A 13300-nucleotide genomic window follows, 5' to 3' on the forward strand; every position below is an offset into this window, starting at 1 on the left:
TCAATTTAGGTTTAAATGATTTGTTAAAGTCAAGATGGTTCAATTCTGAAAATAAGACAATTTTAGTAATAATAATGTTATACTTTATTTTTCTTCCAATATGTTACATGACGCTTTTTCTGTAATTTAGTTAAAAAAAAAGGACTGCTTTAATCTCCTTTGATAAAATCTTAAGAGGTTTTCAATACTTTTTACTGAATCCAAGGAAAATACTGCATCAATCCACAATCCAAGAAGTGCAAGCTCAACGCAGGAGAAATACAAAGAAAGCCACAACTCGCCACGTCACAAACTGCTAAAAACCAAACCAAAGGCAAACGGCTACAAGTGAATCACTAACAGCCTAGAATCCCCTATCAAGAGAAAATATCCTTGAGAAACAAAGGATTTTCCAATGACAAAACCTGAACTTACCACAAGCTGGAAATACTAAAGAATACTTTACTGTTGAAAAGTAGTGTAAGCTGCTCAGTCATGTCTGACTCTTTGAGACCCCATGGACTGCAGCCTGTCAAGCTCCATGGGGATTCTTCAGGCCAGAATACTGCAGTGGGTAGCCTTTCCCTTCTCCAGGGGATCCTCCCAACTCAGGGATCTAACTCAGGTCTCCCACATTACGGATGGATTCTGTACCTTCTGAGGCACCAAGGAAGCCCATTTTTAATGTATGATAGACTTTAATACATCAAAGATAAATGTATCATTTAAAGGGAAGACTGCTAATACATTAAAAAGACAATATATTATGACCACAATGAAAGTATTCCAAGAATCCAAGGATGGTCCAAGATTAGAAATGGAATGTACCTTCCTTAACCTTATAAGGCTTTCTAATAAAACAAGGGGAAAAAAAAAAACCAACCTACTACAAACATTGTAATGGTGAAATGTCAACCATTTCCCACAGATCAGGAATTAACCAAGGACGGCCAGTATAACATCTATCAATACTCAGCACTGCACTGGGTGGGGGTGGCATAGGGTGGGGACCCAGTCAGTGCAAACACAAGATGAAATCAGTTAAGGGGGCTGGATCCAAAATTAAGGGAAAGGAAAAGAGAATCTGGTAGTTACAAGATGAATTCAGTCCGTAAACTATAAAAACATAAATATTTCAAACATATTTAAAAATTACAGAACATCACCACATGGGGAAAACGTCCAGGTCAGTCACTCTCCACAATCCCACCACCTTCTCATGGTTATAAATCTAATCTTGTATCAGAGTTCTTGGAAGTGAAAGTAGCTCAGTCATGTCCGACTCTTTGTGACCCCATGGACTGTATAGTCCATGGAATTCTCCAGGCCAGAATACTGGAGTGAGTAGCCTTTCCCTTCTCCAGGGGATCTTCCCAACACAGGGATCAGTCTCCCACATTGCAGGCAGATTCTGTACCTGATTTCTTGGAACACAGCACTGAACTAGACCTTCTAAGGCTCCCCATTTTCCTAAGGCGGGAGCAGGAGGTGCTCAGGGATCATGGACAGGGGCTGTCGGCGTGTGCAGGGTTCCCCTACCGCCCAGTGCAGCCTCAGCTCAAACCTCTGAACGTGAGGAACGAGCCTCCTCCTGTCCTACCAGAACCAGTAATACCACAGTTAACAGTACTCACGGGTGACATGGAAACACAGGGCACAGCAAACGAACAATGTATATAAAAGACTAGTCTAGAAACCACAAATCCCCTTTCCTGAAAGGTCTGCAGTAAGCACCTGAGCGAGTTCTTTCTGCTCATTGACCAGTCGGCCGCAGCTGGCAATCATCTGGTCCAGGGCGTACAGCCGGTCCTCCAGGCCCTTGATGGCTTTCATGTTCTGATTATCGAGATTGGCAATAGTCTGACGGCATTCTGCCATAAAGGGTCGAATGATCCGGGGATCAAGCTGAGTGACATGGAAATACGTATGAATGAAATTTTCAGCCAAGAGCTTAAAATACATTTCACACTATTGTGACCTACAACTTCAAAAAAAAAAAAGTGATAGTAAAGATTATACAAAAGTAGAAACAGGAGAAATCATGATTATATTTCCATAAGGTCAAGAACAGGGTAATTACAATGTTACAAAAACACAATTATTACTGATTATATTGGGATACTTAAGAAGTAATCTAGTTCCAGGCATACACCTTTCAACTCAAGCCCAATTCATTCAATTCTCAATAGCCCACCAAAAACGCTATTTTCAAGCTCTTATGAAATAGGGCAAAATTAGTAACAAAAACATATTCTTTGGTCATTACCTGTCTAATCAATCCAACCTCCCCTATAAAACATATCAACATCTTCAAACCTCCCTCCCGTGGGCAATATCTTTATTTTCAGGTCGTACTCCTCCAGCAACCTGTTTCATCACCTACACTTTCTTGCTGTGTAATCTCTCCTATTGCTGGACTTTAATTCTCTGTGTAATCTCTCCTATTGCTGGACTTTAATTCTCCACGTTTCCTGGAATTTACGTAATTCAAGGAACCCAAACATTTCTCTCCACCTGCTCCTCTCCCCTTGGAAGAACACTGCACACTGGTGTCTTCCGTGCAGATGGCCCTGCACTGGCTGCTCTCAGGGCTCACACGTGGCCCATCGGAGACCACCTCCTCCGGTTTCAGTGTCCCCTCCGCTGGACCCTGCTCCTCTTCCGCCTCCTCCATAAACAGGCAATCCCGGGGGGTTCTGTGCAGTGGCCCATTTCTACTGCTTCTCACAGGGTTTCAGCAGTGACTGTAACCAGAATAAGGTAACTCCCAACCTTTTCCAACCCTTTATCTTCCCACTAGTGTCCAGTCCATGTTTCTGCCTGTCTGCTACCATCTCCACGTGGACATCAGCCACGATCACTGACTCATTACAGCCGTCCTCTGCTCATGTTCCTTAACAGCTACCTTCTGCCCAGAGACACAGAACTGTAGACGAGTTTCTCCAGCTAGGTCTCTGTTCATGCTGACTGCCCTACCAGCTACTGAGCCCACCTCTGCTCACTATGAGCAGTCCCATCAAACACATCTTCCCTGAACACTAGCCGCTGAGCGACAACCAATTATTTATTTTTGGTACAGTGTTCAGCATGCTGACAACACAAGTAAGCAATTAAACATGAACTATTCTACAGTTACTGAGAATTCAGTGTAGTCATAAGCAGCTGCACTTCTAAGATCATGAAGACGTCAACAGCCATTATTTAACATGGGAGGCACCTGCCTTGTATGACAGCTAACTGAAATGTGTGCATATGTGAACATTTTCTATTTTCATAGTGAGTCCAGTGCACACATTTCCAAAATACTGACTAGCTATAAATTATTAGGGTGACAAAAGGCTATAGAAGATGACTAAAACAGATTTCATCTTGGGCAAAATTATGACACACAAAACAGCAGTGACTTAAGGAAGAAAAAACTCCAGACCATATGCTGCTGGTTATGATGATCCTGTATTTCATAACTCACTGAGAGAGCAACACAACAACACAACTATACAGATGAATATGGAAGAGTGTCTTGAGACTCACTCAATTCTGTAGATGTAAATGAATGTGAATTTTCATCAAGCCAGACAAGGATTATTGTTTCTTCTCTCTTGTCATATAAAGTGAATAAAACTTGAGTCTTTGCTAGATTTCATTCAAACATACAAACACACAGCTCTCTCTCTGTAAGCCCTTTAAAATGAGGTTCCTGTGGCCTAGAGGCCTGTTCTCTGACTGATGTAAAACTATAAAAAATGACACTTCACTCACTCTATCACAAGCACATGACTGATTTTCCACAAACATGAACGGAATTTTCAGGGTACTAAAACATCAATAGTTTGAATAGAACACTAGCTTTCATTCACTTCTGGCAGTAATCTTTGCATAATATATTCCAAACTTCTCTACCCAGGCAAATGTCTTAACTGAAGCTTTCTTTGACAACAAATAATGAATGGCCAAAATGAAAGCCATGCCCACAGGATGTCATCAAGGACGCGGGTACTGAGACAATGACGACTCAGACTGCACTCCACCTTCAGCAAGAACAGAAGGCTGCTGTTTCCAGGCACCCAGATCTGTGTGGCCTTTCTCCCAACAGCCAACCACAGACCAAGCCTCTGTCCAACTGACTGAGAAGTTCACCTTCACACGCTGTTTCACCTGGTCCGCCTCATTGACACACGTGCCCCACCAACTTCCTCTCAGGCAGCCAAGATTTTCTACCACTTACTGATGAGGTCTGAAGAACTTTATTCCAGATTTATTCCCCAAATTTAAAAGCTTTTATAAGTGTACTTGGGGAGAGCATAACCCTAAGCAAAAGTCACTATGATTACAAAATACAACTAAAAAAATAATGTCTAAGTTCTGACTTTTATCTCAGGTGAATCTAAAATTACTTCTTTTAAACATCAGAGGCCAGTTGCCAGGGTAGCGTGGGGGCCCGATTAGAAAGAGGCCCACTGAGTTTTCTGGGAGGGAGAAAGGTTCACTGTTGTCCTCCTTTGGAAGCTGGTTCCTAACCACTCAAGACTTGTGTATTTCACTGAATGTAAATCATTTTCAGAGTAAAACAATTTAACTGTTAAAGATGTAAGCAAAATTATATCTGCAGCATAGCTGCAGAGACAAATTACAGGAGCTATTAAAAAAGTCCAAGTGATACTACAGGACCATGAAGAAAAAAATTCTAAGTACTACTACCACCACCAAAACCATCCCCATTGGAATGGACACGTCAAGCCTCAGCCCTGCATAGAGATTTTACCTATTATTACCTCTAGTAATCTTCCCAAATTTGCTATCAGTTTCCTAAGTATGGCTACATTACCTGTTAAATGATTTGGTTTGTCCAAGGTCCTTCCTACACATGGTTATGAAGTTTCACTCCGAGGCTCAAGGCACCCTTTCCCCCATTACTGTACAGGAAATACTTAGTGTAGGCAATGTAACTTCAATTGGCGAAAACAACACAGTGACACAAGAAAGATCAGATTAAGACTCCTCACCCTGCTCATGGAATCAAAGCACTTCCTGACCAAGGACTCGACGTCATTAGGCCTGTCCTGCACGTTGATCCAGTCTAACAGAGAAACATTAAAGAAAGGCAGGTCCCCCTCTTTAGCCTCTACTGCAGCTGCGTCCCGCTGGGCAGGGCTTGGACAAGGCTCCCTCACATCTTTTCCACTTTCAGCATCTGCGGCGTCTGGGGCTATGTGCTCCACAGACATGTGAAATGAGGTTAACGAGGGTTTGCTCGTTGCTGCAGGTGTGTCAGGAGAGAGCACCAGTTCAGTGGAGGTCTTCGTCTCAGCCTTTTCTGAGCCTTCACGTTCAGGCAAGGAATCTGCTCTCCCCAGACATTCCCTGTAACTGTGTCTGGTGAGGCACTCCAACAGCGGAATCTTGGCCATGACTGAAACCGCAGTTCCTAAACTTAAAGTACAAAAAACCTGTCAGTAAATCACGGGACTGCTCGAGTTAGAGGTTAGCATTTTGAAAGGAAGAGGTTATCTCTGCATAGAAATCTCACCCCCCCTCTCTTAGACTACATGCATCTGAGCAGTCCACAAGGTGTCCGTTAAAGAAAGCAGAGAGGAGAGTACCTTTACACACTGAGACCCTCTAAAGTAAAGGTACCAAGTCCACACTATACATACGGACACTCAGTTTTTAACTAAACTTAAAGTATAAAAAATTCCAACTTATAGAAAAGATTTACCATAGCAGTCTCTTAAAGTTTAATGTTTTGTCTCTAAGCTAATCAAACATTTTAGATATAATGAAAGCAGAGGATAAAATTAACAGTTTTATTAGAGATTAAGGTTAACTCTTGGGTTTATCACACCCTGAAAACAGACAGACAGGCAGATAGATATATGTTCTCAAAAAACATGAAGCAAAGATGAAATCTTGACGATTTAACTTCTATAAAAATATATATATAATTACTTATGCTCCTACATTAACATGTGAGATGTCTAGCTCCTGCCTTGTACCGCTGAACAGTTTTACTTGAAAAGGTTATTACAAAAACTTTTAAAAGCTCTTTCCAGTCTTAATCACTCTCTTCCTTCCCAAGATGTGTCCCACTGTCATCTCAAGACCAAAATGTTCTAAATATTCATACCACAAAATACAGAAACCTGAATTAATAAGACCACTTGATTTCAAAAAAGAACATGCTACTTCCCTCCAACTCTAATAAAAAATTTAAGAAAAAACAAACAAAAAATGAATACAAGACACTGAAAGCATACAGGTACACATACAACAAAGGGCTACATTTGTGCAGAATTATTGCCGTATTTTTTACATTCATTATAGCCCTTTTAAAAAAGAACCAATGGGTATCAGATGCTTACATGCAAAGAACCAAAAAAGAAAAGAATCTAAATGAGAACTAGAACACAATGGCTCTTTTCCATCTTAGCAAGCCTACATCATATGGCAATATTTTTTTTAAAAATTTTCCTTTGACTAACTTTGAAAACTTTTCATTTGCATTTTGCCTCACTTTATTGGTAGCAAGGCAAGAAACAAAGATTCTTGGGTTTCTAAATAATTTCAAACAATAGAGTCTTTTACATAAAGAAAATACAAGAAAACAAAATGTGGTAAATCCATATAATATGCGGAGGATAAAACTAACCATAGTTTTACAAATTTTACACTCCATAAAAGTCATTATAAAAGTCTCAAAAAAAATAAACCTCAATTATAATAAATATGTGGCCTACTAGAAATGAAGTGACCGTTACTGAAAGTACTGATAAACTGCAAAGATTTTAAACAAACATCTTATTATCCATTTTAATGGCAAACATACTGAGTAAGTTTTAATTTGATGTCTTCTACGGATTGCAGATAATTTGAATAAATACTTTCAAATTTGAAAAGCAGCTTTTGGTAAGAATTTGAGCAATCTTCCAGATTGGCCATAATTGCAGCCCAGCCTTGGTGCTGAAGATGTTCATCATGGACCAGACCTTCACAGAAAGAGCACAGTTTCTTGGCAACTTCATACATTTCCTATGTTGGAAAAGAAGAAACAAATGGTAAGAGAAGGTAATGCCTATGCACACGTCTGCACATGTGTACTTAAGTACATGCATGAATGTGCTCTGAACTCATGTCAAAGGAAGCACTGTTCAGGACTGTTTCAGGTTATGGTTCCTGCCTGCTGCCATGGTAATAAGGAGGAACTCACACCTGGGGGAGGATAAGGGGCTGGAGGTCTGCGCAGAGTCAGGCAACAACAACCATCAAAAGTAAAGCTGTGATTCACAAAAGGGAATACTACGTGGCAGTTAATACAAACCTGCAACTACACAACTGAGTCTCAGGAACACTGCACTGACTCAGGTCAGGCACAAAAGGAGTTAAGACACTGATCAACTTCACAGAAGGGAAAAATGGGGACTGAAAGCAAAGGAGGGCCATGGCTGATGCCATATTTTTAAATCTGTGTTCACTTCGTGAAAATACAATGACAATGAATATCTAATTGTGATACATGCATTTTCAAATATGTATGTTAATAAACAAAACTCTATTATTAATTTTACTAATAGTAAAGACAAAAGTCCAAGGTCACACAAGTAACTGGGAAATGTGACTCTGGAGATGGCACTCTGGATGGTTAGAAGACAGAGCCTAGTGGTCCAGGGGTGAGGAATATAGACTCTCACTATTGGGAGCCCAGGTTCCATCCCTGGGTGACCAACTACAATCCCACAAACCCCATGGAATGGCCCAAGACACAAGTCTCTAATTGCTGATGCGGTAGACAGTCTGAGCCACAGGTCACTGTCTTGGTTTCGTACAGCAGCTTTTGGGAGGAATGCTACAACCTGAGGTACTTTCTTCCCTCTGCTTCCCATTCTTCTTTCTCCTTATTTTCTTACCTATACGTGGACAGTGATCTTTCTAAGCAAAACAAACAAAATCCCCCAAACTCTCCTCATTCCCCAGAAGCAAAAATGCTTCATCACAGCAATTAACTAATTAAGCTACTAAACACTGTGATTAGAATATTATCATGAACATCAAGAATATCTTTCCATTTGTTTATGATGTTTTATGTTCTAGAACTGTATACACTTTTGTTGATGCTGCTATTGAGAATGCAATATATTTCCCATTTCTATTCTAAAGGAGAACCAATAAGGGAAATATGAATAATGTCTACACATTTTTATCACATATTCCAATCAACTTTACAATTCCTGCTGATGGATTTTTATTAAATTCTCTCAAATTTACCAAATATGCAATCATATCACCTAAAATGGATGTTTTTAAATGGCATTCAACTGTATAATCTATCTTTATTAGTTTATTTGTAGACCAATAATCAGAAAACATATCTAAAGAACTTAAGCAAATAAATTCAGTTGACAGATTTGCCTTTTTAAAAATAATGCTGCCTTCTAAAAATCATTTCCAGACCCCTCAATGTTTATTAAACATATTTCAGAAAGATGAGAGATGAGGTTCTCTTTTTTATGTTACATCTCATGTGAAGAATGAGCCAGTTTCACAAATGCATGTACTACATTAAAACAGACTGCTAAAAAATATATTTTAGAAAGCAAGTATTCATATTTATTAGTTTATTATTTTACTAGTTTATCTTCATAAAAGGTAAATACTTTTTGGTTGATTATAAGATATTTTTTATGTCTAAAAGCAAAATGTGTCCCCCTGCTGACAGCTTACAGCTAGTATATTATAGCAAAGTACTAGAAAGTCAAAAACAAACACAAACAAAAACAAAACCAAAATGACTGGGAAACAACCCATAGGGTTTGCAAGCAGCAATACAAGTATGTATCAGGAAGAAACTGGGTTCTCCTCCAGGACCTGACCATGGATACAAGAAAGAACCACACTCTTAAGAGCTCCTTAAGCTCTCTGCCTGTGTCTGTCTACCTGAACACAGGAACTTCACTGATCCAAGCAATGATCTAAAGTTATCATCTGCATATCATCCTCTAGGAGAGATGGTAAACAAATGTTTCAGATAGTTGTTCTGCGCTAAGGTTCTGTAACTGCAGAATGACTAACAAAGTGTGCAACTGAAATTATAAATCAGACAGAGTTATCACAAAATTATCTTTTCAAAAAGTTTGCTATTTTTCATGTTTTGGGCATTCTTCTTCTATAATTTAGACTGCTATGCTATTTAGATTTGAATGCTTTTAGAAGTAATCAGTTTTTTAGATCATTTGCTGTTGCCTAATTGTCCACAAAAACATTACCGATCATTATTTTGTTAAATACACCAGTTTTAAATTTTAAACTGTACTAAGTATAAATAATATTACAATTACCACTGCAAGTTGTGTCCTTGAAGCAACAGTGTGAAAAACGGCAGGCATCATAAGGGACTCTTCGACTTTTATTTCCATGTCATTTTCTGTTGAAAAGGTAGTTTTAGGAATAGCAGGTAGACGCTCAGACAAGATCATTTCCTTGTTAAAAAGAAAAATTGGATTTGTGTCCTAGAGAAGTAAAAAACAAAAACAAAGAAGAACTGAAGTAAACTGTTACAGACACAAAATATGCACACTGCCCTCTACAGGAGTCAGACCCCAGTTCCCAGCCGCCGGAGAGCGGAAAGCTGGAGCCCGCCCGCGTGGAGGAGGTCAGGCACCTACCGTCCCAGCGCTGTAGGTGCACACCCTGCGGTCGGCAGCCATGCACTCGCCCCCGTTGACCACCAGCACCTGGTGCTGAATGGCGATCTTGTACTTGCTGTGGATCGCATGCTTCAGGTCAGCCACACTTCAGAGAGGGAGGGGGACAAAATCAGTTATTTACATTTGCCTGAGGACGGCCTTTCTCATTATCAAAGTCACTCTGTGCAAAAATATCTGACAAATGAACTTCAATCAAAAAGTTTCCCCACAAACAGTAGTAAAATATATAAGCTTATTGTTCCCGCAACTGGATTCCACAATCAACAAGCCAATCAAATAACTACAAGGTCAGTAAACCACCCATGTGCCACATCTAACACTGAGCCTATGAAGTGCAGCCAGCAGAAATATTTATTTCTGTGATCTTTACATAAGTAGCAAAGCTGCTTATATTAGCATTTGTTAAAATCCTCATGTGCTGTGGAGATTTTAACATACATCCCGTTACATAAAACACATTAAGTGGATACCATATGAAAATTGCCCCCATTTTCTCATCTTTCAAAAAACCATTAAATTACAAGTCAAATCATATTTTATAAAAAAACAGAACTCTCAGAAAGTAATTTCATCCATTAAAAAAGATAAGGTTTATCCAAATTTTACTCTAACAAAACAAACACTACTGGCTTTATTCATTAAAATAATAAAAACAATGATGAAAAACCACAGGACTGGAATATGCTGGTTTATACAGCTAGCAACAATACTCTCAGCAGTGCACTGTGAAATTCAGAACAATCAGCTATGAAAACTTACTTCTATTAGACTGCTTTGGTTTGAAATCAGTTTTGTTTACTGTGAAAATATAGTCACACAAACAACAAAGCACAACTTAACAAATTTAATGTTAACATTTTAGAGAAAGATGACAATTGTACACGTAAACAATGATTTAAGACTTTCCATATTGCCACTCTTATTTAACAAAGGAACAGCAGTCTCAAAATCAAATCTTTAACTTTCTACAGGTACAAAATGCAAAACTGATGAAAATCAAGAAAAACACAGCTCACGTTTGCACTGTAAGTTCAGTGTCAAATGTCAGGGTGGTTCCAGTGTTCACCAGAAATACATACAACTTCATGATGGTTTCCTGGATTCTGTAAGCTTACACCTCACACTCTGATACAGTTACTGAAAGAAACAGACAAGAGAAGTTGTCAATTTACAAACACATGTATAAATGTGGTTATGTTCCCATAAGACAGAGCAGTTATAATACACAAGCAACAAAAAAATAATAGGATTTGATGTCTAACAAGGCTAACTGGACAATTCAGTAAGCCTGGTGCTTAAAAAATGATAATGAACAGTAATGAGGCTAATGAGAAGTATAACTTTTATCATGAAAAAAAAATTGATTTCAGGAAGAAAGAGGCGAGGAGTTAGAACAGTTTGGTGTATATTTCACACTGTTCTCATGTACCACACAACATTAAGAATAAAAATTAAAAATGCGGTCAAACATTTTTCTAACTCCAAAAGTTCTCCCAACTTCTTCCTTGGAACAACAACAACAACAACAAAAATAGTTTTAAACTTACTAACAGCAAGTAAGAGCCACCACTTGCAACAGGAGGGAAAGACTTGGTTAATCCAAGTTCCACCTCCATGCTGAGCTAGAAACACTCCACACAAGAAACTCTGGCCCTAAGAGCTCATCACTTTGTGGAACAGCACAAAGTGCATAGGACATCTGAATATTTAAAACAACTCTGCCATTACCCAGTTATCCAAGTCAAAATCCTACATATTAATAAAGCTTCCTCATCTATGAATAAAGGGGCAGATGTCAAGAACTAGTATTTTATTTTTTAACGACCAGAGGTAAAAAACCCCAAGATCAATGTAAGTGATGAAAGATGACAAAAACTAAATTTTCAGAAACTAGTAGCTATCTTTCTTTACGCTCTTTCTACATGAGCTTAGAGTAGAATTATGAGGGAAGAAGGGAAAAGGAAGGAAGCAAGGCTTTAAAATTAACGTTTCCAAAATCACTGTTTTAAACGCATTAGATCAAAACTCCGTTATAAAGGCAGGAACTGTGACTCACCAGCAGGCACTGTTAGAAGGACTACCACTGTTCTTAAGAAGCAGATTACAAGTGGCTTATGTTTGCTTTGCTTGATATTGGCAACTGAATGGCATTACTGGTTAAACTCAGTGAACTAGAAAAGAAAAATTTCTGGATTATTATAGAGAAAAATAATTCAACAATAACAACAGCATGCTCTTCCAAAAGAGTGATCTCTACTCTTCTTCACTGAACCAGAAGCACATGACCTTATCCTAGACCATCCCATTAAAAAGACATCAAAGTCCCCAGAGAGCTCCCCAACACTGTCAAAGCCTAGAGTCCCTTTTGTCTTTAATACACAATGGTCCCCATTACTTGTATATTTAATACTCACGGTTTCTTCTGTAAAACAGGAATAAAAGGGTACCATAGCTGCGAGCCTCATAGCCAGCCCCTTGGACATGGGCAGGGCCTGGGATCTGTTGGAACCACTGAAACTCGGCCAGGGTAACAAGAGGTCATTTACACGATAGCACCTCCTCAACATAACCTCCACCTTGCCAGCTGACCACTCCCGCCCACCAGCTTCACAGGACACGCTGTCATATGGAGAGGCCCATGTGGCAAGAAACAGAAGCCAGGGCCAGCAAGAAGCCTCTGTTCAAGAACCTGCAAGGAGCTGGTTCTTGACAAGCACGGCAATTCCTGCTGAACCTCAGACAAGACCCCACCCCTGCCAGAGACCATCACCGAAGCTACTGAGACAGAGCACCCAGCACATGTGGAATAATACATCTGTGTGTTTCCAACAGCTAGGACTGTGGTACTTCTCACATACAGTACCAGCATCACAGGGGCATTGAGGGAACACAGTGAGTACAGACCATCAGATCTCTGGGCAGACAGGAAGCACCCTTGCTGGGTGACTGCTCCTCCTCCTCCTGGGCCTCCTCCCCAGTGTCTGGCTGGGACCCCACCACCTCCCATGGCAGCACTGCTGATGACCAAACCTGCCAGCATGCCTCCCTAGACCCGAGTTCTCTATATAACCCCGCCCCCATCTGCTCCACCACCTAAAACCTCTCTTTACTAATGGAACCAACAAACCCCCTCTCTCATGTGCTGTCTTACAGACCATCCTGTCTTCCTCACAGGTAGGTAAACAGCAGTAACAATCCCGTCAGTAGTAGTCTCATTGTCTACACACCACCGACTTTGACTCCTGAGGCTCCTGTGTTCATCAAGCCCTCACTTGTCTCTGGTTTCCACAAGTCTCTCAACCTGCTCCCTGCATCCTCGACCCCTCACCTCCTTCAGCATCCTCCCACTGTCCTCAGGGAGGATGGCGGGGGGGTGGGGGGGGGGTGTTGTGTGTGTAAGATAGTTCCACTCCTGAACACCAACCACCATCAGGATGACCTTCATAGCAGCAGCCACCATTCATAAGTATGTACTATGCTCTAGGTCACTGTTCTAATAAACGCTTCAGTAAATGAAATGTTTCATTTGATCCTCACAAGAATTCTTTAAGCTGAGCTTCCCTGGCGGCTCAGATGGTAAAGAATCTGCCTGCTAATGCAGGAGACCCAGGTTCCATCCCTGT

At 40.2% G+C, this 13300-nt stretch overlaps 1 protein-coding gene across 1 annotated transcript in view; it reads right to left on the reverse strand.

Moving 5' to 3' along the window:
* Window positions 1-11831, reverse strand: part of RB1CC1 (RB1 inducible coiled-coil 1) — a 31522-nt gene extending 19691 nt beyond the window's left edge. Inside the window, exons 1-7 of the mRNA XM_068984147.1 lie at window positions 11734-11831; window positions 10694-10814; window positions 9636-9762; window positions 9309-9479; window positions 6803-7005; window positions 4983-5409; window positions 1714-1884 (exon numbers count right to left, since the gene is read on the reverse strand). Coding sequence (XP_068840248.1) covers window positions 1714-1884; window positions 4983-5409; window positions 6803-7005; window positions 9309-9479; window positions 9636-9762; window positions 10694-10764 — 1170 coding nt within the window. The 5' untranslated portion in view covers window positions 10765-10814; window positions 11734-11831. The remainder of the gene's footprint in view (window positions 1-1713; window positions 1885-4982; window positions 5410-6802; window positions 7006-9308; window positions 9480-9635; window positions 9763-10693; window positions 10815-11733) is intronic.
* Between the last annotated feature and the right edge of the window lie 1469 nt (window positions 11832-13300).

The sequence above is a fragment of the Capricornis sumatraensis genome, chromosome 11, assembly GCF_032405125.1.
Source record: "Capricornis sumatraensis isolate serow.1 chromosome 11, serow.2, whole genome shotgun sequence".
NCBI lineage: Eukaryota > Metazoa > Chordata > Mammalia > Artiodactyla > Bovidae > Capricornis > Capricornis sumatraensis.